The sequence below is a fragment of the Toxotes jaculatrix genome, chromosome 18 (assembly GCF_017976425.1).
Source record: "Toxotes jaculatrix isolate fToxJac2 chromosome 18, fToxJac2.pri, whole genome shotgun sequence".
In the NCBI taxonomy this organism is placed as follows: Eukaryota; Metazoa; Chordata; class Actinopteri; family Toxotidae; genus Toxotes; species Toxotes jaculatrix.
In genome coordinates, this window is record NC_054411.1 from 4,726,195 (window position 1) to 4,754,043 (window position 27,849).

The window sequence follows — 27,849 nt, forward strand, 5'->3', positions numbered from 1 at the left end:
AACTTGTGTAGAGATGTTCAAACTTTAAATCAAATCAAAATTAAATATTTTGATTTATTTAAACTTAATATAGTTTAATGATGTAATATAGCCCATAGGTTGAGATTTACTGCTAAATACGTCGAAGCTGAGATCAGTCATATGTAAGTGCCAAGCTTGACTTTCAAAATAGCATTGACGTTTCTGTGTTATATTTGTCTTCAGTTTTTTTTATGTGGGCTGCAAGAGCAACCCTAAAATGTTATTTACTAGATTGAGAACCTCCTGACTCAAGTCAGGAGGTAGTAAACATCTGGACTGAGCTATTAGATTTACAAAGGCCCCGCCTGACACTGCAAACAGAAACGTTTACAACAATGAGGTGAGGTGTGAGGTTCAGCAGAAGACAAGAAAGATGCCACATAATGTTAGATTACAGTATGTATGTAAGTTAACTGCAGTAGGCATGAAACATGTATGGTAACATAGAAGGCATGTGTTTAGAAAATACAAGAATATGGACATATATGATGTACGCAGAACTAGTATGATAAACAGTACCCAGTAACAGACTCTGAACATTTGTTGTAGGTCTAGTTGCGTGTGTTGTAACTAACTGTTGACTAAGAACAGTATTAATACTAGCAGGGTAAGGTGAGCAGGATGTGGTGACAGAGATATCCTGTAGTGTGGCATCACACAAAAACTGGGGAAATTAGGTATCATGAATCTTTATGCATCCCAACAGTGTAAAGAACTAGAGTTGAACCACATGCTTTTTAACATAGTAAAGAAAAATGTGTACAAAAAAACAAAAACAAACAAACAAACAAACAAAACAGACAGTGAGCTTTCAGGCTATGTCCTGAGAGAGGATCAGAGCTGTGCAACCAAAATACACCTCACAGTGTAATGTTATCTCCCAAACAGAGGTTACAAAAGAGCAAGAGAAAGTTTGATATTAACAATTGCATGGCATTATGGTCAATATCATTTGATGTGCAATAAAATGTGCTCACAAATTTAAAAAAGGTATTTCAGTGTAACACACTGCTGGTCAGTAGAACACTGAACAAAACCTAGACAGATCACCAGTTTCTGAAACACTTTTACAAATAAAATGAACAATAAAACAACCCAGCAAACGACAACCGGTGATGATGCAGTGATAAAGACACATAGTAATGGCATTTATAAAATTACCATTGCTACTATGCATTTCAAAAACAACAGAGACCATAATCATCACTGTAAACCAAATCAGCCTAAAGGCTACAGTTAACTGCTCCACAGAGTCTAAATCATTATCACAAACAATTTTGTTTTAGAAAAAAAGGAAATGGCAAAGTATATGAAAGTCCACTTTAATAATTCTACAGTGCACATTTTAGATGCTGTGATAAACTTTGTTGTGATTCATCTGAAATTGCCTTTTTCAATTTGATGAAAAGGGAACTTTGAAATAGTCTGCAGCTGCACTCTGACAGAGAAAAGTACAACATTTTCAAAAACAACAATCACAGCTTAGATGTAAATAATACATCAAACCTGGCTGAAGACACTGATGAAGACCTCACAATGTCCATTCATTAATGAATATTCCATGATGTCTTATTCCTTTTAGGCCATGGTGATTCTTAGATAAAAAATAAAAGGTAATACTAAAAAATCTCAAACAATGAATATTGCATTGGAAAAGCAAATTTCTAGAAAAACCACAAAAGTGACAGCAGTGAAAGCAGTGGCCCTAATTATAACTGTCCTGAGAGTGTATCTGTTTAATCTCCAATTTGATTTCCTGTGCAATACTGAGAAAACTGTAGAAATGACATAGTGTAAAACAGGAAACCAAAGAAGATGCAACCGTCTGTGACTTACATTAATAGCTCTCGTTGATTTTTCAATATGTACAATTATTATATCACTTTTCAGCTACAGTAGCTAGCCACATGACAGTGTAAGCTTCTTCCAATCCATTTCTGTGCAACTACATTCCATCCTTGTAAGTGACCCCTGAGTTTTTCTTGTTCCATTTAGTCCTTAGTTGCCTCGATATGCTACGTTGGTGAAGGTGCTTGTGGCTCCTTTATACAAAGGATTGTTGGCCTGGAAAGTGAAAACAGAGGTTAACATGGTTTCCCTATTACACAGCAGCCAAATTCTGTTACTCAGATGCTCCAGTGGTCCTTGAAGGAGAAGTTGTTACGTTAGCATACGTGATTATTTGAAATATTTCTCACCGTATCCCATTTGGCTTTGGCTCTCTCCTCCTCAAACTTGGCGAACTCTCGGCGATCGTGGATGGTGACCAACAGCTTCCAGATGAGCAGGCCAACAAGGCCCAGTAGCAGAATGGCTCCGGCCACCGCCAGGAGCACAACCAAGATATCTGGACCCTCAGGGCACTCTGAGAGACAAGTCAGTTCAAAACCAGTTAATATCCAGTATCCAGTATCAGACACTCCACTGCACTACAGTTCAGTACACTGACGTATCTGGGTTTCTGTGGTGTGGCAGAGGGTAGCTGTGCTTAAGTGGCTGATGATGTGTTCTTCAGAGAATAGCATATTACTGGATGCACACACTGTTCCCCTGATGCTGTAGCTTGCCAGACACAGGCTGAAATGGAATTCAAGAACACACTATTCTGTCCTAATAATGTGCCCAAAATATAATGAACAGTTCTCTGGCAGTTTAAATGTCTCAGACATACACAAAAACTCCTACAGTACCTGGCTCTTTTACCACGTACAGAATGGATTTGCCACTCTCATCTTCGTAATACTGGAAGTGCTCCACGCAGTCATTTTCGTCTTTGTATGAGCAGTTCACTGCATTTCTGTCATGGAGAACTGTGGGATAAAGATGATAAGAAGGAGAAACAGGGAACAAAATGATCAGAAACAAATGATCTGAAGGTATAGTGAGTTTTTTTTAAAAAAAACACATTATATTATATTTATCAGGTCATAATATTCTTTGACCACAATGCATCTCCCAAGGCTCCAAACTACTTTCAAGACCATTCTGCTCATTTGATCAGCAGGAGAAAAACAACAGTTAAGTCCATCCACAGGTCAGAATTACACTATGTAGTAATGGGATTAGACAAAGAAGATTTCTCACCCAGTTTATCCACTACTTTGATTTCATCTTTGCAGATTCTGCTGCAGCTGTTGTCTTTGGTGTACTGTCCTCTCTTGAAGTGCTGACACTCAACACACTCCCTGCAAACAGAGTCCTGTACTGTTACCTTTATACAATACACAGTGTACACTACTGATTCTTTTTTGGTGACTGTGTGTGGTTCAATTTGATATGCAAGGAGTGGACAAAAGAACAGGAACACTCAGAGCATATGAGGGGTGATTGATAAGATTGTGGCCTAGGGTAGGAGATTAGTTTTGCAGGGGCTGGTTTTGACTTATTGTTATTTAGGTCAATCACCCCTTGTGGTTCCCGCCAAGCAGCAGGGCCTAAAGATGGCAAAGTTTTTTTTCCTTTGTGGCTATTCATATATGCCTTTCCTTTTGCATGTTACTCACTTCAAAATGTGAACTTTGGATTCATAAACACACTCATGCTCCCAGGGAAACAGACCCCATGACCTTTCCTTTACTGCCAACCTCAGGACTCGAAAATGTTTTTAGCTTCAAAATGCAGCATCTAGGAAGTGAGACTCTGTAACTGAGAATGAGTTACTTCAAAAGTTAGATATTCTTTTTTTTTTAAAATATGTTTTTGTGTGTGTTATTTTGTCCATTCCCTAATCTCTCTTATCAGTTCAAACACTAAATGATAAACTCACTTTTTTATAGTGCAGGAATCAGGACAGGTGGGGCATTTCTCACAGGTAGCTCCGTAGGCACCGGGCTGAGTGCACTGACAAACCCCACACTCACAGTTGCCGCGGCCGCTGCACAGCAGGCCAATGTTGGACATGCAGGTGTCTATGCGTGTGGTGCAGTTACAGTTTTCTCCTTTCCAGCCAGCTTCACACCGGCAGAAGCCACAGTTACAAGTCCCATGATCTGAAAAAATAAAAAAGGGTGAGCATGTTAACCCTACCACCGTCCTTCAAAATAAGGAAACAAGTTTTCCAGTGTCCATAATCACATGGGTGGGGCCAGGAAAAAAACACAGTGAAATACAAATTACGCAAGTAGAAAATGATTCACAGAGTGTGTGTGTTTTATTGTCTTAGGTCTATTGTGTCTGTGAGTTGTCTGTTGCTCCCTATTAACCTGTGTGTTAATATGCTGCATGCTTAGGCAAGCATGCCTGTACATTTGTTTGGAGATTCTGCAGCCATTTAATTACTAGTTACGTTTAAAGTGTTACTACAGTGTTGTTTGTGCACTTATCTGTCAAATGTGACTTTTTATAATTATAATCTTGCCTTTGCCCTTAGTAATTTAACATTAAGTGTTCGGCATCTGACAACAGTGGCCATACATTTATGCTATTTCAACTGGGTGATGCAAAAGTACTGTAATGAGTTACTGTTAATTATAAGGATGAGCAAAGACCTCTGCTTGTTTTTATATAACATCTCTTTATAATAACGCTAAGTGACCAAATAACTTTGTAAGTAACCTCTTAAATAAATAAAATCTAATCTTTCTCTGACGGAGGCATTACACATCTCTTAATCATCGCTGTGCTGACAAAGGCAGGAAATGGTGCTTTGTGCTTCAATTGTTCTACACACGATTCCCCTCCTCAACACACACACACACACACAAATCCTCAGATTCTAGGGAAGTGGAGAAAGCAAAAATTCAGGACATTCTATGAACAGTGTTACAGTGACGCATACAGTGGCCATACACAACCATCCCTCCCCGAATTAGAGACACCGCCACCCCACATCAGCACATTAGGCTACCTTAGAAACAAAGGCAGAACCCCAGAGACTATAGCGTACTTAGCATGAAACCAAACATGATTTGGCACAGGATGACTAAGAGCAAGTCAAGTGAGTCACTGCCCAGCTGGATAAGACTGGGGGAGTGACTAGTCATGAAATATCACAAAGGGTCCAAGAGTCCCTAATTCCAGGGCTCTAAATTAATTATCCAGTGTTGTAAACTCAAGGAAACAATTCCCCCGTCTCCACCCTGTCAACAACAGCTCCTCTTCTGGATTACAGTTACAGCAGAGACGGAATCAGACTTGGATACTGGTGGTGGTGTCATTGGTTAATGATTAACACTCTCCCATACAGGGCTTTGCAAAGTGTTGAGCAATCTGTCTTACTCTGTCAACAACGTAGCAGCAGAGACATGTAGAAAAACTTTGAAGGGAAGAAAAATCGGAGCTATTTCGTGATTAAAAACAAAATTGTATTTGCAGCTATGGATATTTTTTTGCAATGTAGAGCACTTAAACTTGACAAGAATATGTGGCTGTCTTCTTCTCATTATATGTAAAGTTGATTCATACACATAAAAGGGGGTTTTTAGGTTTACATCAGCCTACTCTCTCTGTGAGACTGCACAGTAATCCTGCCCATTAATCACATGGCTTGGCTTTAGAGGAGGCTAACTTTGGGGCCTTGATAAAAGGACAAAGACAGGGATAAAGACAGCACAGTAAAACAGAACAGTACACAGCTGGACGAAGAGAGGGAACAGTGGAGATGCTGAGAAGAGGTTAGGCAGATTGCCAGCAGAGGAATGCAAACTTTCCTGTTCTCTCTGTCCTCATATTTATAGGCCCTGGGGCTGTGCTTGTTGACTGCTGCTCCCTGGCCTTACACCGGTCCCACGGCCTCTCAGCAGCATAGGAAATACACAGCCGCAGGGAATTTCACCGAGATGGAGCTTTTTGTAGCTCCAATTGAGCTGGGGCCGAGGGACGCTTGTTCTTTAAAGACAACGGCGTCATGACTGTACTCAGACTCTGAGACTTAATGGTCCCAAATTGAGGTCTGTGCACTGTCTTGCACCAGTTATGGCTTTGTGTGTGTAGATGTGTGGGTGGGCGGGTTGGGTGAGTGTCTACACACGAGGTCTTTATGTCATTGCTGAATTCTTTAATACCTGTTTCTCAGAAAAATAACCTCCCTGGAGAAAGACTCCACACCTCCTCCCTGTTGATACAAGCGTGGCAAATTCCTGGAAGATTTCAGCTTTCCAACACACACATTACCCTCCATCTTCTTAGCTCATGGTGCACCCACAAGTGGTTCTCTGTGAGTATTTTACTCTCATAAATTAAAACATATAACTTTGTTCACAGGCAGATTAGAACCCCAAATCAGCAGTGGAGGTCCCCTCGTAAACATGAGACAGTTTTCCTATTCTACTATTCCTGTGCCACACAGACCAAAACTGCTTTTCCTTTAAATTACCAAGTGACGAAGGCTGTTAAAGTTTCATCACTGTGATTGAGTAACTGTGCGCTGAGTTGTGCAGACTTGTGCCGCACTGCTGTGAGTGGTAAGAACGCCGGTCAAACTCAGGAGGCGGTAATTGGGTGTGTTCCCTGACTATCCTCTAACAGAGTACACAAACCATGTTTATTGGCCTCACAGAGAACCGGTCGTTCGTAAGCTTTACTGTTTATGTTTAGCACATAAATAATGCAGTTATTTACATGTCTTTTATAAGCAAAGAGATGATTGTAGTAACAGGGCATTAGTTTTGAAAAGGCTGTGGGTCTTTGATTTGTCAGGCTAAGTAACAAAGTTATGTAAACTGACTAAAGTGTGTTTGGAGACAGACGGTGACTGGATTGGAAGGTTGGATGAGGCCTCAGAGGATGGAAAAGGAAGGAAGGGAAGGAAAATTTCATCTTTCCTGCTAACAGTTCCATTAACTACAGGGAATGTCTGACCCAGAGAAGGGCCGGTGTGACGTTAGTGTTATGTCTTTCTTAGCCCCTGTGATTAAGGCTTTTTGACTTTTGTACCATGACAAAGCAGCGTGCCTTAAATTTTTTGGGGTAGCCTTTCAAGACTGCCTGTTTTATGTCACTGTCGGATTCATTACGCACTCCCCTTGTATTTTAGAAAAATGACGTATTGGTGTTGGCAAATATGCAGAGAAAACTAACACTGATCATGACAGAAAGAAGTGTATCTACTCACCGGAGCAAAGTTTCCCTTTAAAGCGCAAGCAGTTGAAGTCGTCACACTCGCAGTACTTTCCCCACACCTGACCAAACTCATTTGCATGGCAGGAGCACTGTCCACACAGACAGTCACCTCTCCCACTGCAGACTGGGCCGTCCGGCTTTGGAATGCAGTTGACATCATCAGACGGACTGTAGTCGCCCACTGAGCACTCGCATCGAGGGCCCAGGCGACCCTGGTGACACTGACACACGCCGCACTCGTAGGTCCCGTTTCCGTTGCTACAGCGGGGGCTGTTGGTCTCTGCCATGGCCTCACAGTTGCAACCGCAAGCAAAGTCTACCGTGACCTCCAGGGAATCCTTGAAGCCTAGAGGTTTGATGGTAAAAGTGCGGCTCTTCTCCTTGGGGCAGCCTCGCAACTGAGCCTCTACGCTGAATGACACCTGAACAGGAGGAGATGTCTGTGATAATCTGTGTGTGTAGATACCAGATGTGGGACATTATCAGCATATCAGCGGATACGTACCGTGTCTCCGATTTTGAGGCCAGAACAGGACTTGAGTCCACGTATGACCTCTCCATTCAGGCAAGTGGCATTGAAGGACAGATTGATTTCGTCGGGGACTCCCAGCAGCTCCAGCTCCACTTTAGAGCGAATTTTCTGCTCAATATAAAGTTATCAGTCACATGTTATCACACACGAAATTACACACGAAATCATTAATGTCCCAAAATCAGGAAGTCCTTACCTCGTAAGCCTCCCGAATGAGCTCAATAACATTCCCAGAGTCATCGGACAGTGTTCCCACTGTTGTGCCTGGGATGAGCTGACTGTACTCCTGGGAAGACAGATGTGGCAGCAAGATGAGTTTTTATGTTTTTAATATCAAAAGCTCAAATAAATTCATGCCATGCCACAGGCAGTACAGTTTGTTTACCTTGTAGAGTGGCACCACGTAGTTCGTCACAGCAAAAATTAAATTGATGTTGTTTTCAGACATTTTCTCAGTCATGAGTGCCAAGGAGGGATAGTCCTGGGCAGCACAGGAAGCACATAGTTTTCAGCAAAGGAAGAGTTTGTCCAATGATTCAAATAACTATTTTAAAAAATGACTTAAGTTTCTTTACCAACACAGTGGATTTGTTGTAAATGTTGTCAATATCAAGGTGACACTGTCCATCATTGGGCTGGACAATGCCCGCTATACGCCCATCCAGTGCGATGTGAGTTTTGGCATCAGTGGTAAATACCAAAAGGTGTGAGGCATCCGGACGCCAGCCAATTTTCTCCTAATGATGATGGGCGAAGAGAAAAAAAATAAAGTAAGTGAAGGAAAGACTAATCTGTATGTATGCACAGACTCAGTTCTGCACACCACTGAATATAGGTATGTGTATCTCTATGTGATTACAATTGTTATACCTTGCACACCACAGCCTGCATGACAGCATCAAATCCACCCTCTGGAGCATCTCTATTTCTAGACACCTGCTGTTTCTCCACCTCCTCGGTGAAGCGCTCTACCTTCTCCGTCAGAGGCAGGACATGCTTGAACCCGAACTGAGCTTGGCATTTTTCACTAATTCTGTATATATTGTATAGGTGAAGAGGGGGATATGAAATCAGTGAAGGTGAAAAAGAAAAACATTTTAAGTTGTCTACAACTGAACAGGTTTTCTCAGAATATAGGAAAACCTCCACCTTGGCTCCTCTTCCTCCTCAGGTAGAACAACAACCACAACCTCCCCACCTACCCAAAGCAAGGGTTGCTGACTGCCTCTGGAGGATAGGTGTACATGTAAGGGGACGTGGTCTTGTCCACAAAGGCTCCAAAGCCCATGCGCAGGTTGCTTGTCGTCTTGCCCATGGTCGCAGCGAGCTCATTGCCCAAAGTTCGAAGGCGAGCCAAGTCATCCTTCATTGAAAATGAAAGATCCATCAGATAGTAGAGGTCCACTGGGTAGTCCTCCACCTGTTTCACTGACACGGTAAAACGCTGGGCATCGCCTGACACGAAAGAGTAGAGGGGGTGAAGTGACAGAGGATGAAACATATGAATTACAGATCCAGATGCAGATTAAATAGGCTCAAGAAGTGAAAAAGATGAAATATTAAATAATAAGAAGATATAGAATGGTATGGTTGTTAGAGTCTGTTCCTATAGCATTTTCATGGGCGATGCCTGGTGTGTGTAAAAGTACCTGGTCTTAGTACCATGCGAAGTTTCTGAGGCTTTATCTGAGTGACGTCGTCGGCTGTACCCGAGGCCTTGCTGCTGAGCGGTGCATCCTTCTGAATAGTCAGGCTGCTGGAGGGAAACTCCAGAGAGGTCGCACTGCACCCTCCATCCAGCAGATTCTGCTTCAGGTCGCAGCGGGGCGCACTCGAGCCCCCCTTCCCAAACGCCTTAAACAACAACCACCGTTAAGGACTCAAGGAATTGACAGGTTACTGAAGTAGTATGCTATTTCCCCACTGTGGGACTAACAAAGATGTGTCTTATCTTATCCTATCTTTCCTTATCTTAAAAACACATAAATGAAAATGAATAGGAAAAAGCTTTTTAGGTTTGCTGGTTTATCCAACCCAAGGTCTGTAATAGTTTGTTCAGGGGAACATTGCATAAGCATGTTGAAGAATCAGAATGAACTGAACAACAAAGGATGACACAAAGAGGAAGAGTGCTGTGGGGTTGTGAGGCTTCTGTTACAACTTGCTGCGCTGAGTAAAGAATGAGAGAAGCGACCAAACGCTGTGGGTATATCTGGTGTTTTTACCTCCTGAGAGCACCACGCACAGCTGGGGTGAACAGCCAAGCACTGTTGACATGTGGCGACTCCCCGTGATGTGCAGATGTTTGAACCTGTGAGACATGTCAAGTGCAACTCAAAAGACATTTCCTCACAACTGAAGCAAAGTGGCACAGTGCTAACCACATTTTCAAAGAAATGAAACAGCAGTTTCCCCAGTGGCTGATACCATCAGACTCTATCACATGCAGTGATCACATCTAGGTTTCAGTGCAGTTTATCCATTACGTCAGTACCGCTAATCCTCACAAAGTTGTCTGACTATGACTACCAAACTTGTTATTTGATGTCAGCTTTCTGTGGTCTATGGGTGTGGCTCACACTTGAAAAAAAAAAAAAAAAAAGGCAATTTTACAGAATATATATGAAAACAGACTTAATTTAAGTCTTGAACAGCTGCCGTAAACTGGCTTCAAGGGACCTTGACTTAAACACATAACTAATGGACTTGATTAGACTGAGTTGAAAGCACCACACAGTAAATGATTTTTCAGTTACAATCAGATGGTACAAACTTCACAAAAAGTCTATCACACTATTAGTTAGTTAGTGAGTTTAGTCTTTGACTTAATTGAGAAAAAGTAAAAGCATCAAGTACACATGCATGTATGCACCCTCAGTTACATCCTGACAATTCAAGTAAAAAAACATCCTTGATTTGACAGTGGAGGTTCCCGGTCATCTCGCAATGGGAAATATCTCGACTATTTTCACTCCCTTATAAGGAAAGTTGGCGAAAAGCTCCAGCGGTGCAATTACAGACAAGTCCGCGGCTCAAGTCAGCAAACAGTGAACTATTCTGTGCTCTGCTTGAGGACATTATGTTGCACAACTTCGATCATAATCACAAGACCTATATAGCAAATATGTATATATACATATATGAATGAAAAATGTCCTAGACGTCGGATGGGAACACCCCCAGGTCCTGCCTGAGCAGGTGAAAGTTTGAAAAGTAGTTCTAAAGAATTAAAAACCACCTTACCGAAAACTTTTGAAGTCGATGACAAAAAGAGGAACAGTATCACTAGGCGGCCTAAAAACGTTCTCATGGTTGAAGAGTAACGGAGCCGATCTGACACGAGTCGTCTCTGTGCTCCCTGTGGGCTCGTTCACTTCGCAACTTGAACGCCTTTCCTCATTCTTGACTTGACTAAACACATACCGGGTCACACAGCTCTCTCCTCTCAGTCTGCCGGGGAACTGCTACGCGTGGGACAAGAGGAGACTCGTCTCTTTAACAGTGTGATGACAGTGTGTTTTCAAGTATCTGTTAACCGAAGAAAAAAAAAAATACACATCAAAAAACAATCATCATATGTATTTATTTGTTTAATTATGCTTAATTGTTTTTTTCTTGTTCCTCACGGATATGACATGACATGATAATGAAGAATGGCTCAAAGCCTACTTAATTTTTGCACCGGAGGAATAGGTGAAACTACTTCCTCTCAGGAAACATCTGGACAGATTTTTTAAAATCTCTTTTGAAAAAAAGAAAGGTGTATTTTAGTTTCAGTTTTTAAGGGAAATTAATGAAACAAACCTTTGAACAGAATGTCAAATTAAAAAAAAAAAAAAAATCTATTTGTGGTGGGGGAAAACAAAGCAGTGACCATCAACACTAACATCTATGGACATTAATGTATATTTTATGTTTGTGAACCTAGTACAAACTCAAAAGACAAGACTCAGGGCTCAAAATGAATTAATCACCGCAAGTACCCTTGACCTTTTATCACAACTCCTTGAAGTGTAAGTCAAGGAGTTGTGATAGAAGGACCCCTGGTGGGCGGAACAAAAAATATATATGATTGGATGCACACAATAATTGGGATCAGGGGTAACTGCGATCAGCAGTCATTTCATTGCCTGACTTTCTAGGGTCTAAAAGGGCTTTGACTTTGTCACAAGCTGTTGCTGTGTAACATCCATTCCCTAGAAACAGTCTAGTCAAGCTCCCTGTCCTCCTCACGAATCTGATAAGTGCTTGCCACAGAAAACCTCTTCCCATTTCAGCGAATGATGGAGCATGCGGAAATTTGCAAGCTTCTAAAACAAAAGGGAGGGTTTAAAAAAAGGAAATAAAAAGAAAATGAGGCAGAAAATGGGATAAAAGCTAAGATTGCCCTATAGAAATGAACTTTGGGGAGAGTGTGCTGGTGGTGTGTGTGTGTGTGTGTGCTGGGGCTTGTAAAAGCAGACAATGCTTCTTATCGCTGCACTTGTCCATTTATTGAATCTTTATCCCTTTGCCCTGCTCTTATTCTCTGGCTGGTTGCTAAGTTACTGCCACCCATGTCCAAGAATTGCCGCAAGAAGAAATGACAGAAATAGAGAAATAAGTAGAAAAGCTATAACAGTCAACTGTTCTGCTGGCATTAAGCTCTCAGTGTGGGTGGATGGTGCAGGTAATACACTGTGGGCAATAAAACCCCCTCTCCAGTATTGACTGATTTGGATCTATTGGCTCCAAAGCCTTGTGTGGCAACCACCCCCACAGATGAATGGCATTTTGGGGAGAGCGTAGCACCAGTTGTCCAGTGTAAAAAGCCAGAGACTGGGTCAGATGGCAGCCAATTAAGACTGAACATGTAGCAAGAAGGGGGGGGGGGGGCTGGAGGAGGAAGGGGGGGATGTAAAGGTCCTGACCTGTGTTACAGATCTATCCGGAGCCCTTTAAGCTTTTCACTGAGTCTGAGAATGCTGTTACAGAGAAGCCAATATCAAAACGCAATCGCTCTCAGACAAAATCAGTCTTCGGTTAACTACAACCGGCTTTATCCTTCCTTTCTTTGCCAGGTTTCTCTGGTGGGAGGGTCAAGTGAGGAGATTGGAGTTTTTGTCAGGTGAGGGGTTTGCTGGCTTATAAAATGTGCCCCAGAGTCACCGACGTTGAACAATGCATATGTGTGTTGTGACGCTCTGCTATCTGATCCGCTTCCTCCTCCTGTAGCTCCCTCTGGACCCGCAGCTTAAAGTCCCTCTCAGGGGACAACGGTTTATGTGTAGAGAAACTGAAAATAAACAAATAAAATAAATAAACAAACATACAACCGAGGGACACATGGGAGGATGGAGAAATGGAAAGAGTGCAAGAGGGCATTTCTAGGTCCTGCATTTTTTTTTTTTTTTTGGGAAGTACCTCCAGACTTCAGAACTAAGTCTAATGCAGCCTGTTGTTAAATATGACAGAGACAGCTGGACAGAAAGAAGCTGGAGACAAACCGGATGAACGTGGCAAATTAAAGAACAGTGAAGACAAGACAGATCATAGCCTGCGTTACAGTGATGCGGAGATGGGTCTGAATGGAAATGAGGTTAATGGGCATAGCTGCTGAGTGCATGAGATGTCTGCACTGTAGAGACAGAGACAGAGACAGGGTTCCTTCAGTGGGATTCATGAGCTCTGTAATCTGTATCTGAAATACACAGACTTTCAGCAGCCATTCAAACGGACAGGCTGCAGGACGTGCAGCACACACAGTCTCAGGGAGTCTGATATCCCCCTGCAAATCAAAGCAATGAAGTCATTACCTCCTTAAAATAACTTTAATGACTGATGGTTGCTTGGTGTGTGGGGTTGATGTGGGGCACCTCGCTGCTGTGGCACCGCTTCCCTGCAATCTCTATCAGTGTGTAATTAATGACTGTATTTACATCTGTGTGATTAAGAGTTCCAAAGGCGGCAAACCCTTTAAGATCACATGGCTTCTGGCACTTTCTTTGCATCCTGTGAAACTTGATTTTTTCATATTTAATATCTGAAACACACTTTTGCAACGTCTCACTGGTGTTTCCTGGCGTTCAGCTGCGCACACAGGCTTATTTTGCAGCACACACAGAGACGCAGCGACTTCCTCACAGTCCTGTTTGTGCTTTGATCAGTTAATAACGTGGCATCTTGGGGGGAATCTCTTAATTGAAAAGAGGGAAGTTGTGAGGAAAGTCTGTTCACTCTGGGGTAAAGGACCTTGAAAGGGAGTGTCCATTCTGAGTCCTGAGTCACGTCGGGTCCTGTGGTGGCACCGAGAACAAAAAACGATGTGGGGGTAAGGAATGGAGGGGAGGTGGGTGGGGTCAGACACCACCTCCTTGTTGCTAGGGATGTCTTCACTTAGTTTGTGTTGCTAGGCTGCCAATTCCCTCATGTTAAGTGGAAACGTTTCCCCCCCTCTCCTCCGTCCAGGCACCTCATCACTCCCTCCCTCTCCTTCTCCTCTAAACCAAAATAACTTCACCAACCATCTGTCACTGGGCTCACAGGTCTACTGTTGCTTAGGAACAAGTCAGACACTCACATTCATGTCTATATGCATCCTCGTATGAATATATCCTCATATACATCTATATTAACAATAACCGCTAGTTAGAAACATATCTCCGCCAGTGACCGGCACATCAATGAAATGTGACGTCTTCACAGCAAATCCTCAGTCTGATGCGCAGAAGAGTCTGAAGTTAGAAAACAGCAACAGGTTCTTCGGCTTCTGAAGCCTTCAAAGGGCAAAACTTCTAGAAAGACATTTAATGGTGACGTGTCAAGTTTCCAAAAGATTTTCAAAAGAGCAACATGTTCATTGAGATTTCCTCCTCCGTGACTTTGCAATCAGTTTTTCTTAAGTTCTGTAGTTTCAAGCCACAAAGACGCATTGTTAGGTTTTAACTGTAGCTGAGGATTTACATATTGACACAGAGATGAAGTGTGAGTACAAGCTACTTTCCATAATCGCACTGCAATGAATAATAGAAGAGTCAAATTGCACAGCATTGATTCACATGCTGCCAATCAGTTTGCAGCAACTAAATCCAAAGGCTAATGAGATTATTTGATCTTGTTGTACACAAAAAATAGTCCTTGTTTCTCTGTTATCTCCCATTAATGAATCATCTGAAAGTAAACCCCCCTCCAGCCTTATGAAAGGTATTTGTAGATGGAGCTAATCATTGTTTGTACACATGCTTGTCAGTTGGTGGCTGAAAGCTGCTTACCCAGACATCAGGAGCATCCCAAATTGAATTTCATGGCCTTTGTTTTTAGACAAACAGCAGATTAATCTGAAAGGCTCCACTGAAAAGTCTTAGGGAGTCATTTCACAATGTCGGAGGCAGTTTTTTTTATTAACCTGTCAAAGTTCATCACTTCAACCACAGAAGTACAAGTAAGGTATGAGGATAAAATAGGAAAAGACACATTTGAGTGTTTATATATGGTATAATGGCTTGATGTTAACAATTACAGCGGCTGTAATCCTTTAGCTATGTAATTAGATTGGTGTCCAGTCAGCCGAAAATTTTTTTAATAGTTTTTAATTTGGTTACACTGCCTCTTTTCCGACGTTTCAAGGTTCCTCGCAGCACTCACATCTTCGTAGAAATCTGCACAGACAGTTTCATAAATTTCAAACGTTTTCAATTTCAAAGCACAAACTGAAAAGAAATTACATCCATCACGTCGTTTTCCTGCACCACAAAATGGCCCCTTGGGTAACGTTCAAGCCATCTAACAAGTACAAAACTGTGTTGATGTCTAATTGTGTGAAACAGACCAATTCCCAATTCAGCAAATATGACAGAATTTTCAAATGAGTTTTGCATGTGGATGGAAATCAGCTTGAGTCTTTAGACGTAATCTAGTAATAAAAATCACTGGAGTTATTTCAAATTACAAGTAGGGCTTGAATATGACAAATTACCTGCCATCCTTAAGAGGCAAAATAATCCCAAACACAGCCTGTAAACCTCACATTTTGCACGAGGACGGTGGTGAGTGATGAGGGAGAATAAATATAGCATCACATAGATATAAGAATACTCTGTGTTTGGACTAAGAACCAATAACGATTTGAAACTCCCATTTTCAGTTCATTTCAACAAAATGCTTTCCAGAGGCTCACTGATCAGGTTGGATGGGGTTTCATTTCCACCTTGGTAAGCCGGTGTCCCGGGCAGCAGCAATATTTACACACAACACTTGAAAGACAAAGTGATAATTTGAATAACACAGTCCAATAAAACCAGAGCTGTCTGCTGTTCGGGGGTTTCATTTCAGCCTCTGCCTGGGAAAGGAAACAGCAGGCGCGGTGAAAGCAGGGGACCCAATGTTTCTGATAAATATTTGCAATGGTTCAATCATAGTTTATTAATTCATGTCTTCATTTCTAAGTTATAGCATGCTGTGCCTATTTTGGTCTCTCTCAAGGCGCCTAAGTCACAGTGACAGTTTCCTCAGCAACCGGCTTCAAACTCTATAAATACCTCTCAAAGTTTTAATTGTTTTTCAGCGTAGATAACAATCTGCTTCCCATATTGATTCTAAATGAACTGAATATTTTCAGATTTTAAATGATTCGCAACACTTTCATGAGAAGCCTTTAAACTTAATGTATGTCTGAATCAATACTGGTGAGGCTTTCAGGCATTATTGATGTGCATAAATGAGTTCTAAGTGGGTTTCAGAAGAGCAGGCTTTTAAAAATCCATGTTTACGAGTCATTTAGCCTCATTCCTTCTTGAAAACTAATACTCTGGAATAAACAGACTACCAGGAAGTACCACTTGTTTGAAATGCGTTCACTTGTTGGAGGATTTTTAGGAAACATCTTGCTTTCTGATAAAAAGGGAAAAATATCCTCCTAAATCTAGAGAAATAAAATATGCACCTAATACTAAACTCTTAATTTGCATTATAAACAGATCTGAGTGTGCTCCAGTGACTGTTAAAAGAAAATAAAAAGGAAATAATTAGACTGAATGACATATTACGACTTCAAATTAAGATTTTTTTTCTCTCTCTCTCTCTTTCTTTCTCTGTTTGTACACGAGGAGCAGCACATTGTCTGCGGCCACCTGACTACCTCCCCTGGTGATGAGTGGTGGTGTGGTCCACGGGGAGCTCATCATCACTTTAAAACGCACCAGAGACTTGGCACAAAAGAAGCGCTCGCAGGCGAGCACCGGGACTGTCTCTTATTACACCAGGGGGAAACACGTTCTGCACCTTGCGCTCTGTCTAAGAAGACTCACTGAAAGTAACGAAATACGCGGAATTTGAGTTGCAGAAACTTACTTTTGGTTGCACCTGATGCGACCCTCTCTGACTGCAGGAAACAGACCGGTGATGTGGACGTGATCATTACGAATCGGAGCTGTGCAAAACTCGATGTTTGCCTGTAAACCAGGACTTTAAAAGCCAATTGTTTTTCGTTTGTTTCCTCTTATTTTTAGTCTGAACAGTCACATGACGCAAAGTTTTGCTTGGAGTCCGCGTTTTGTGGTGAGACTGTGTCCCTGTCAAGTGGAGTCGCCTGTCTATTTGCTGACCACCCGCAAGGAAACATGAATGTCTCCTTTTTCGATGTTACCCAAGGCGCGCTGTTTAACGGCAGTCAGACCCTCGCCGGAACTCTGGCGACGTACTCCGGCAATGGCACCGACAACGTGGTGACCGGCGACGGCGGAGGGTCCCTAGTGCTGCTGCAAGACGAGCGCAAGCTATTTGTCATGCGTGTGGTGCAAATCGCGGTGCTGTGCGTTCTGTCGCTCACCGTCGTATTCGGTATATTTTTCCTCGGGTGCAACCTGATGATCAAATCGGAAAGCATGATTAACTTCCTGGTGAAGGACCGGAGACCCTCCAAAGACGTGGAGACGGTCATGATCGGGCTGAGCTAGAACAGGGAGAGCAGGTACAGCGGAGAACTGGAGCGGAGATCCGGTATGAGGATCTGGTGCGCATTTCCAACAGCAGGTCAAGACCTGCATCTGCATGTACTTCAAAGAAGCTCTTTCTGTGACCTAGTGAGGAAAGATATGCAAAAACTTCACATTTCCTTCCGAATATGACCACAGGAAAGTAGCCCAGCGACCAATGTTTGTGCGTAAAGTTCGTGCGTAAAAGACAGGCAGTTGTTTACACGTGGGCCGATCTGTTTAATCTTTTGAGTGAATATTGCCAAATTGAACAAAGTGACAAAATGTTTACAAGCTGTTACCTCATTTTTTGTGCAATTATTTTTCCTTTGTTGTAAATTTGAAACGATTGTTAATGAATGTTTTTAAAACTGTCAAAAGCATGATTGTGAATTCTTATAGTTCCAAGTCTGCCAGTGTACTTCGTGGACTTGATGGATATGTGGGTATTCTCTATACAAAGTATTTTTCTTGGTCTCGTTTTGTAAATACACTCTTAACACTCAAATCTTGCACGTTTTTCAACGGACTCCGTGACAGCTTTATGGAGTGATTCTGGTCCTGTTTGGCATGCTCGCTAACTGAAATGTAAAGTGATTTTTGGACCCGTTTTGCACTTTTGAAATCACTGATGCTGCATGAATTATTTTGTACCAAAAAAAAGAAGGAAAAAAAACAAAACGAAAAACAAAAAACTACTTTGAACTTGAAATTGCAACACGCAATTAAAACAATGAAATGACCATATTAATCTCTGTCATCTGTTAACATATCATTTCAACTTTTCTGTTTTTAGAAAATTGTGTTTGCAAAGATATTTTTCTTATGATACGGAGTTAATGTCATTACATTCAGAACTCAGTTATTTATTTAAATCTATGCCAGTCTTTTTCACCTTTGAATTTTAAACTAATCAAATCAGATTTATGAACTTTCCTTTGATCCATCTTTCCCTTGACATGTATTCAGATCTGATCATTATTTATGCACAGGATGAAAGCAGTAAGTGAATCCGCTAATGCACTGTAGTAGGTACATTTTTGAAAGTGATTAACATTTAAAAAAAAAAAAAAAAAAAAAAAAAACAGAAATTATGCAGAAAAGGTTATTTTACATAGTGCTAGCCTCAAATGAAGACAAAAAAAATCTGTAAGCTCACATGGCACAATCACTCTTAATAGAGAAGTACTCAGTAAAGGCTGCCTGGGATTTATTGCAGCTTTATGAGAGGCCAGGCTGAGTTATCCGTCTTGAGGACAACAGGCTGAGCTCATTTCAGCTTCGCAGCATTTAATCTGATCTCTCTGAAGAGTGGCCAGGAGCAATCAGGACACATTCATGCTCACCCTGATCACTTCATTTCCCAGCATCCCCCACTGCACCCAGAGAGTTTAAGTATGGGATCCAGAGAAGTTCATGTTCTTCTTCTTTTGTTCCATCAGAAAGTGTGTAAAAGAGAGCACAGACCTGACGAAGCCAGCAGTGCGAAAACCTTTGATGCCTCAATGCAGCTTTTGAAGGATTCACACAAAGAGGACATTCATGAACTGTCACTGAGCTTTATGATATCTTTCTGCAGATTGCACACAGCTCTTTCCTTTTTCAAGAAAAAAAAAACTTTAATTCTATTTCAGACAGACAGAAAAATCCACAGAAAGTTTCATTCTAGGTGTGAGATATTAGGTTTTGATTGTATCCAGCTCAGCATTTTGGTTCAATTTCTCCTCAGTTTCTTCTCAATTTCTATCCACACCCCCCTCCTCCACCTCTCTCACATGCCCCACTCAGAAGCAACCAATGTTCTCATTATTATTTCAGTACTTGTTAGGAGAGATGGGGTAGATGAATCCTTACAAACACAGCCATGCATTCACACATGTACCCATTCACCATGCACACATAGGACACTGATGAGCAACAGAGCAGCAAATTCTGACATCAACCAAAAGTATCTCAGAAAAACAACATGAATAAATAAAACTCATTAGATAAATAGACTTTAACAGCTGAGAACAACTCTGCAGTCTATTTTGGAAACATGTCAAGCAAACACATGAAAAACACTGTGGATTTAAATGTGTTGACATGGTAACCACTACAAAACAAAAGATAAAGTGAATTGGTTTTCAGAGCAAAGCGCAATTAACGGGAAAGTGTAAATAATTATTCATCTTTTCAGAGCTCAATATTTAAATCTTTGGTGCCATATTTCCTTTTAAAGCAGGACATTATGCAGTAAAGTATTTAAATTAACAGCAGCTCTATGCTTTCACTCACTGAAAAATAAACTATCCAATTTTACACAGAGGAGGTCAGATGGTTCGGCTTTATTGCAGCGATTACAATCATTTTGGGGGAGAGAACTGCTATTAAAATAATTTATTAGTCTCTTTGTAAACCTCATCCGTTCCTCCAGAGTCTGTAATGTAACCCTCCGGGAAACAAATAAATTTGTTCTGGTATTGTTACCATGCACCAGTGAAAGCTTGTTGGAAACAAGGAAGCATGTGTGCTATTTTTAGGGAGAATATAGTTAACTGTTCCTTTCTTAACTTGTTACACTGAAACTCAGTTTAGCAAGACAGTAATAGTAAGTCAGTCACTGCCATGTCCTCTCAATGTGAGTTAAAGTGACACTAAAAGGAAGAACGCAGCTTGGAGGGAGGTAGGATGTCATCTTAATGTGCCAGTGACAGTATCGGAGAGAAAAAACAACAACAACAACAACAACAACAGAAAAATGTCCAGAAAAATGTCATCAAGCTCAGACGTGGTCAACACAGCTATAGAAGCTGCTTTAGGTTGCCTTCCAGAAATAACAGCTCTGAAATACCTATGATTAACATCATCAACAGCAGCTGCTACCACTCACCACATCTGTGTCAACTGAAAACAAAGTAGACAGGTTGGAATGTCACTCACTCCATCGCAAGCAAACACTGCAGCAAAACAGTGACATGTAAACAAATCTGGCAACATTGATTCTTAGCCTTAAACAAGCAGTAAAACATTTTGTGCTCAGACTAAAACTGCAGAATCACTGGTAAATCAGTGCAGTAGCCAAGATACAAGATGTTATGTGACTTTTTGCATATGGACTATTTACATTATATAATGAAGAATTAACATGGTTTGCATGTGAAACAGCCAACTTTCAAATTCTGTTCAGGGGCAACTATTTTGCATTAACTAAACAGGCTGCTGAAGCAAAAACGCTAAAAACCATCACACCCTTACTTTATACTGCACTAAACAAATATAACTATTGTTAGCATTGGCACTGAAAGTTGCAGTTGTGTCACAGTAGAGCTTTGGAGAAATGAGGACCCAAGTGTTGACACACAGGCAGGTAGGTAGGTGCAGTGAAGGAACTGTAAACTGCAGAAAATCAGGCTTACTGGCAGATGGATGAACAAGCAGGCAGGCAGGTCCAGACAACACCAGTAACAGGCACGCGGGAAAAGACACAAGGACACATGCAGACCACCTGACAGCAAACAAAGCAAGTGGACTGGTATAAGCAGAGCAAGGCTGATTAAGGAATGAGGTGCAGCTGGGGAGACTCAAGTGACTGCAGAGCTGATGAGGAGTGGGAACAGGTGTGTGTGGATGGGTGGGGCAGTCAGGTGATGAGAGGAGGAGGGAAAGACTAAGGACATCTGGTGGACAGCTAGAGAAAGGCAGGTCTGAGGGAGCTGAAGGTAGGAGCATGAGGGCTGAGAGGAACTGAGGAGCAGACTGTGACAAATGAACGTTCATCACTGGAGACTGCAGGACTAAAAATCAAATATCACGACCACAATGTTACTAACAAGTCCCTGTTTCTTTATGAGCTGATTTAAATGAGAGGATGTTTTCAAAATACATCATTTTTCTTTGATCCTTCAGTGTCAAAGTCTTGTCACTTTTTTTTTTTTTTTTATGCAAGACTCTCTTCTCTTGACTTGGCTTAATGTCAATAAAATTACTCACCATCTTGCCTCAGATCCTCTTAAAGTTCCAATTTTCTCACTTCGGAGGCACCACGAGTCGCCCACTATCACTGAGCATATGCTAAAGAGTTAGCATGGAGCACCATCCATGTGTCCACAATCTGGCGTGGACACATGCACCGTTGCGTTGCTTCTCTTCACCGACTGAATGATCTGTAATAATCATAGTGTATTCTTTTGAGAGGGAAGATACGCACTGTTACAGGCCCACAAGCTGGACCACTTGACAAGGAGCCATCATTATGATGAGTAAGACTGCACCAGCAAAGGTTGAGGGGTAGTTAATTATAATAAGCTCATAGAGAAGATATTAATAGGCATTGTTGCAGTGGCAGTGCAGAAACAACATGTTAACATATTAACCCTTCACCCCAATCAACATGTGCGCAGTTGTGCATGTGTGCTTCAACCCTTCTCTCCACAGAGCTACTGTACGTTTACTTGTCAAGAAGCGTCACCGCTGACCTTTTACAACGGAGACCTCACAGAAAATAATGAACCGCACGCTGGCCATGAAATCATGACAGAAATAATGGTGATTAAACCAGCACTGGCATTCAGCAACTAAGACTGCTCTCCCTGGAAGCTCGGCTTTGAGTGAAAATACCTAATGCATCAAGGTGAAGGTCTCTCGTTGTGCTTCGCTTTTCAACTGGAAAAGTTTGACACAATACAGATTTGCCAGCGCAGGCGACACCGTGGAGCATTTGTAATTCCCTCAGTATTTTTTGATGCGAGGGCAAGATACACAAAAGATCTGTTTTCTATGCTGACGCAGGTCCCACGAGAATGAAGTGGCCTTTCTCAGTCCCATTCAATCTGTTTCTAATGGGATGTGTTATATTCAAAGGAGGAGGCAATAACAATGCATGCAATGAGGTTGAGGAATGGTAACAGTATCTCATATCTCACACAGGTGAGTGAATGGAAGTAAATACTCTATTTTCTCTCTCTGTCCCTTTGGTCCACTCATGTGCACACACACACACGCACACAAACACACACACGCACACACACACACACACACACACACACACACACACACAATAAGTGACGTGACTTTTTGAAACCATTTCAAAAAGTGTCACATTACAGCACATTTCGCCTTCGCTTCACTTGAAGACAGCCTGTTAAAGTTGTTTCACTTATGTTGCCACTAAAACACAATGTTCTCTAAAATACACTATTTCCTTAAAGCATTACTATAAATTTTTATCGTCGTTGTGCCCCACCCCCCATCCCCACTTCCACCCTAATGGCTTGGATCCATTAAAACTGGTGGAATCCTTAAAATACTAAAAACACTGTAAACGCACAGACATCCATGCACAAATGCACACACACACATACAGACAAACATACACACACCTTTTCTTTTTTTTTTTTTCCCACATCACCCCGGGCAAATTGTGCCACATCCAATTCAGCAGGGAACCAATAGTCCTTGCGTTCAAACTCATGAAATTTTAAATAAATCTATTATGTGCAAGCAAATGAACAACAAACAACAAAATTGCCTCATTCTTTCCATTACCCACAACACCATGAAGTTGAAAAGCTGGCGATTACGCACATACATACAAACGCACACGCAAACACACACACACAATCACAGACACACATACAAACACTTAACTCAATTAACACATTTTCAAACCGTCCACAAAATGATACACCTACATCATTTCACACTCACAAATGTGTTTCTATGCTGCACATATTCTCAGCTTGAATGCGAGCATCATTTGCCAATGTGACTGCTGTTGATTTCATAATAGTACTGTGCTGTCAGCTATTACCCCAAGGCGCTCTTCACTTTTTGGGTGATATGATGTGTCACTGTACTTTTTACCAGCCTCGGTCCTGAACTCGGCTCGTCAGTATGTCAGTGTGTTCTCACTCCAGCAGCTCTGTCCCGTTCTGTCCTGATGCCTTTCATCTGTCTGCACTCTCAGAACAAAAAAAAAAAAAAAAAGTCTTTCTCAGACACTATGAACCAGCAAGGCCACTGAATTCATTCAAACACATGGGTGAAATTAGGAGATAATAAAGAACAACAAGAAGTTGACTGTGATAATAACCCATTGTCTGGTTTAAAAATAAGAGGAAATGTGGCTCTGGGACATAAAAGGAAAAAAAAATTGGCAGGTGAAAATAGTGAAACAACAAAAGCCTTGTAGTTGAAAGAAATTAATTACCCTCCTTTTTTATTCACTTCTTTACAAATGTGGTTTCATTTGTGTGCTTTGAAGAGCATGTGTAAATAGTAACCACAATCTCAAGCAGGTAGTGGTTTGACACTTCCAAAATGCGGGTCTCTTAAATCCAAACCCCAGTTCATTTTGTGTGAGTCACTACAAACAATATATGCAAATGAACGCTTAGTATTCACAGGTTTAGCTCTCACGTGTGCTGTTTTGTGGAAAGCGCTTAATCATATTCACAAGGAACAGATGTCTGCAATAAAGTGAAACAAACAGAGAGAAAGCCAGTGGTAGTGGGATCTTTAGCAGCACAGGTGGCCCCACAATCTGATTCTGCGCTGCTGCTTTTATGCCTTGAGAGTAGAAGAAGCAGGTACATCAGTCTGTGAGTCACTGTTATTGGGAATGACATGCTGTTTCCCATGTGCCCAATCTCTCATTGAGGAAATCATAAACCATTCTAAATTAAATTATCTAATGAGCCTCCAACCCGAAGGAAAGTTTTAGATGGAGCGTAATACTGGGAAGGCTCATTGTCTGTGCAGGCCTTCGGCAGTAAGGTTAAATCTAATTCTCGTGAGGGATGGCGAGTCATACGTTGCACTAAACCATCTTTCATCTCCGTTTCTGTATTTAGGCGAGGATCAAGTCTGGGTCAATTCTGCATCTGGACACACGCACGGATCCAGTCCGAGCGAAGGAAGACAGCTGGGCACTGGGGATGTCAGATCAAAACAGAAGAAGGGGGCTTGGCACAGGTTGTGTCTGATTAAGTCAGCATTCAGAGGCAAGTGCTGGAGAGAGGGAGCCGAGACACAATGACACCAGCTCGGCCGCCTTAGATGGAGACGATCGCCATGGGACTAATCAAGCCCACAATAAACAAAAAGCAAACATTCAACTGAATGGGAGCTCATTCTGTATGAGCCAAACGGCATTAATATGCTTTCCTCTAATGGCCGCGTCCTCTCAAGGAGACGATGGGTGTCTCATCCCATTGATTTCCACTGAAAATCATTTGTATTGACCATAAACTGGTGCACTGTGCTGCAGCATCATTAGAAACCCTTCCCATCGCCTACGACACGCCTCCCTGACCACTTACATTTAAATGGCAAATGCAAGATAATTGGTGTCTGTGGCTAACTAGTTTATTATGTATTAATAAACTCAGAGTGCGCACAGAGATGTGTTAATTGGCTCGAAATGGTGGTAGGCACTATACAAAGCTTACCCACAGCCGTGGGAGGAGGTGATGGTGGTGGGGAGTGTCTGTCAGTCAGCCCTGCTCCTTAGGGAGGAGAAAAAAAAAAGAGAGGGGAGTGAGAGGAGATATATTCAAAGCCTTATCTCACATTGCTTCTCTGGCTGTCTTTCTACTTCATCCCCACATGCCAGACAGTGGACTGCCAAAGTGAGAATAACATTCACCCTCTCTACCCCGTCCTTCACTCTATTTCAGCTCTGTCATGTCGCTCTTGTGCTCTTGTCGTCTCTAAGTATCATCTCTTTTCATCTCTTCGTTTTTCATTCACCATTACAGAACATTGCTCGTGAGAACGCTCCAAACTTCTGCTTCCCCAAAGCGACTGAGGTGGCATTGGTTGGCCCCTGATGAGAAAGCACAGACCCCCCCCCCCCCCCCCCACCCGACTGTCCAGTCGTCCTAATCAGAGATCTACTTATCACCTGCTGCGGGGGTTCAGTCAGAAAGAATCACAACGCAAGTCAGAAACTTATTACAAACCCACAAACACATACTGGACTGCAACACGTGAGAGCTCGTTTCCAAAAAACTTGGCTTTTTTTGAAACTGTGTGCAGCAGAGCAGATTTATCAGTGACAGACAGTGAGAGGAAGACAACGACATTAAACCCAAAAAAAAAAAAAAAATGGCATGCACATGCACACACATCCACACGTGATTGTGAACACACACATACGCACGCTGCTACCACCACCACCACCAGGGCTGCAGGGTGGTGTTGCCATAGGAACGGGGAAAGGTAATGGCCATGTTCTTGAGCTGATGCCGCAGGGGGTGGGGGGCAAAAGAGGGTGTGTGTGTGTGTGTGTGTGTGTGTCTGTGTGTGGTGGGGGGGTGGGGGTGTGGGGTGTGACGACTCAGACTTATAAACTAATGATAAGAGCCTTAACTTCAAATTTGCCATCTTACTGTCACCATCCGCCAACCGATGGCGATGGCAAACAATTCCAGAGAACACCAGCGCACTAATAGGATAGCATTTAAAGAAAAGTTCTAGGCAACAGTGATGCTGCGCTTGCTTTTAATGCATCCAGCTAATGTGGTTAATGCCTTTATAGCTTTGATGCAGAGAGAACTGCTGGGTGTCTCGATGCAATGCCTTCCCTCACCACCCCTGGGGTATGAATTAATGATCCCTAATGCAATGAGCTAGCCCTTTTACCAACACATATCTGTGTGTGTGTGTGTGTGTGTGTGTGTGTGTGTGTGTGTGTGTGTGTGTGTGTGTGTGTGTGTGTGTGTGTGTGTGTGTGACTGTGATTAAATATTACTGAGAAGTGCAAATAATTTAATCATACCTCAGCAGCACAGTCCCTATAGAGAGCTATTTAAGTGTCAGGAAGCTCCAGGGTCACATTCATATTTGGCATTTATCATCTATGCATATGTGCTTCCTGAAGTGTTCTAATAATATCCCATAGATACTTACAGTGAGTTTGTATCGTGACCCTACGTGACCTCTCTTTACTTCATGGCAGGGCTGAAATCAACATCATGATCAATCAGATTCAGTGTTTAAATCACATTCCTTTAAATGTAAATGTGATAGGATCATATCATCACAATATTATTCCAGAGAAAGACAACAAAAGATAATATTGAAATCCCAACTTAACGGTGTTGAAGTTGTCTTTGATTTTTCAATAAACTCTTCACACTGGGATGCGATTTTGATTTCTTTGGTGGTATTTCCACAGTACTTTTCTCTCCTTTCTTTTTGTTTCTATAAAAAAAAAACAATCTGTTTCTCCAAAGGAGTTGATGAGAGGTGTGTGGGCTGCACTGGACAACAGGATGAGAATTATCTTAAGGCCACTTTGCCAATTAAACATAGTTTATTAGTTTCCTCATCCCTCATAGAGTTGGTCATCACCTGCTGCTGCAGTTGTTCCTATCACCCCCCGCCCTCCCTTCCTCCTTCTCCGCCTCCTCCTCTTTCACCGCTTGATGCTTCCCTTTGTGTCACTTTGCCCACACGATGACAGGGGGCTTTTAAAAATAGAGACGATCCACCCAGATTACAGCGTTTTAATTACAGAGCTAGAGATGCAATGGGGGTGTACAGGCCCCTTCCACTGACAGGGAGTGGGGAGGGTTGAGGAGGGAGGGAGAGTTGGAAGGCAGAGTGGTACAGTGAATGTAAACTGTGTGCTAATTAGTGTCGTCTGCCATCGTGAAGCTCTCTGGCTGTAACCATCTATTATACAAGCATCGCTGGCTGTGTTGTATTCTGAGCACTCCTTAAATGCACACCTGTGGCCACATCACATTTTAAATATTAATGCTTAAAAAATCACCTGTGGGGTGACTGGGAGCAGTTTGAAACGAGGACGCTGCCTCGTCCGGGGAAAAACCAGGGTGAAGACACTTTTTCTGCGGGAGCTCAGTGCTGTTTTCAGTCAACCCGAGCAAAAGAATTATGTTTAACAAATACAGGTTTTGAGACATAAAAGTCTCAGAGTAACATTTAATTTTAATCCCCCTTTTTTATCTTTAATGAGCAGTCTGAACAATGAGTGGCTCACACCGTAAAACACTGTGGCTGTAGTGTTAAGTGTCATGTTTAGACACCACGTGCTTTTTGGAAAAATTGAATTGTTTTTTTTAAGCTTTTTCTAAATGCAATCAAACATGCTGGGTCTGTACAACAACACACTTTTTTTTTTTAATTAAACTGTGCGTTCCTGCTTTGTCATCAAGCATTCATTGACAGTTTATTGACCAGTTATTGATGCTATGTAAAAGATGATATATGTATAAAACACAACCGAAACTTATGGTCTACCAAAACCTTGTGGTCACTGTTTATATACTGACAATAACT

General features: G+C 41.9%; 2 protein-coding genes across 2 annotated transcripts; one reads left to right on the top strand and one right to left on the bottom strand.

Annotated features, from left to right (window-relative positions):
• Window positions 1–403: 403 nt before the first annotated feature.
• Window positions 404–11,066, bottom strand: LOC121198150 (integrin beta-3-like). Its single transcript, XM_041062069.1, has 15 exons — window positions 10,856–11,066; window positions 9,838–9,923; window positions 9,262–9,466; window positions 8,815–9,067; window positions 8,483–8,645; window positions 8,188–8,349; window positions 7,998–8,093; window positions 7,809–7,898; window positions 7,586–7,720; window positions 7,073–7,502; window positions 3,788–4,010; window positions 3,106–3,206; window positions 2,712–2,831; window positions 2,220–2,386; window positions 404–2,085 (listed from the first exon to the last, which is right to left on the bottom strand). Exons 1-15 carry the CDS (start codon window positions 10,920–10,922, stop codon window positions 2,020–2,022), a joined length of 2,364 nt encoding a protein of 787 aa, XP_040918003.1. The 5' UTR covers window positions 10,923–11,066; the 3' UTR covers window positions 404–2,019.
• A 6,142-nt stretch (window positions 11,067–17,208) lies between these two features.
• rprml (reprimo-like) lies at window positions 17,209–17,544 on the top strand. The gene has a single exon (XM_041063166.1). It carries the CDS (start codon window positions 17,209–17,211, stop codon window positions 17,542–17,544), a length of 336 nt encoding a protein of 111 aa, XP_040919100.1.
• The last annotated feature ends 10,305 nt before the right edge of the window (window positions 17,545–27,849 follow it).

What these genes read in the sequence shown, in the direction of transcription:
- rprml (XM_041063166.1), top strand. Translation starts at nt 17,209, where the DNA reads ATGAATGTCTCCTTTTTCGATGTTACCCAAGGCGCGCTGTTTAACGGC.
- LOC121198150 (XM_041062069.1), bottom strand. Translation starts at nt 10,922, where the DNA reads ATGAGAACGTTTTTAGGCCGCCTAGTGATACTGTTCCTCTTTTTGTCA. An exon ending in ATCGACTTCAAAAGTTTTCG is followed by an intron (nt 9,924 to 10,855) that starts GTAAGGTGGTTT and finishes CATGTCTCACAG; the next exon opens with GTTCAAACATCTGCACATCA. An exon ending in ACGTGGTGCCACTCTACAAG is followed by an intron (nt 7,899 to 7,997) that starts GTAAACAAACTG and finishes CTGTCTTCCCAG; the next exon opens with GAGTACAGTCAGCTCATCCC.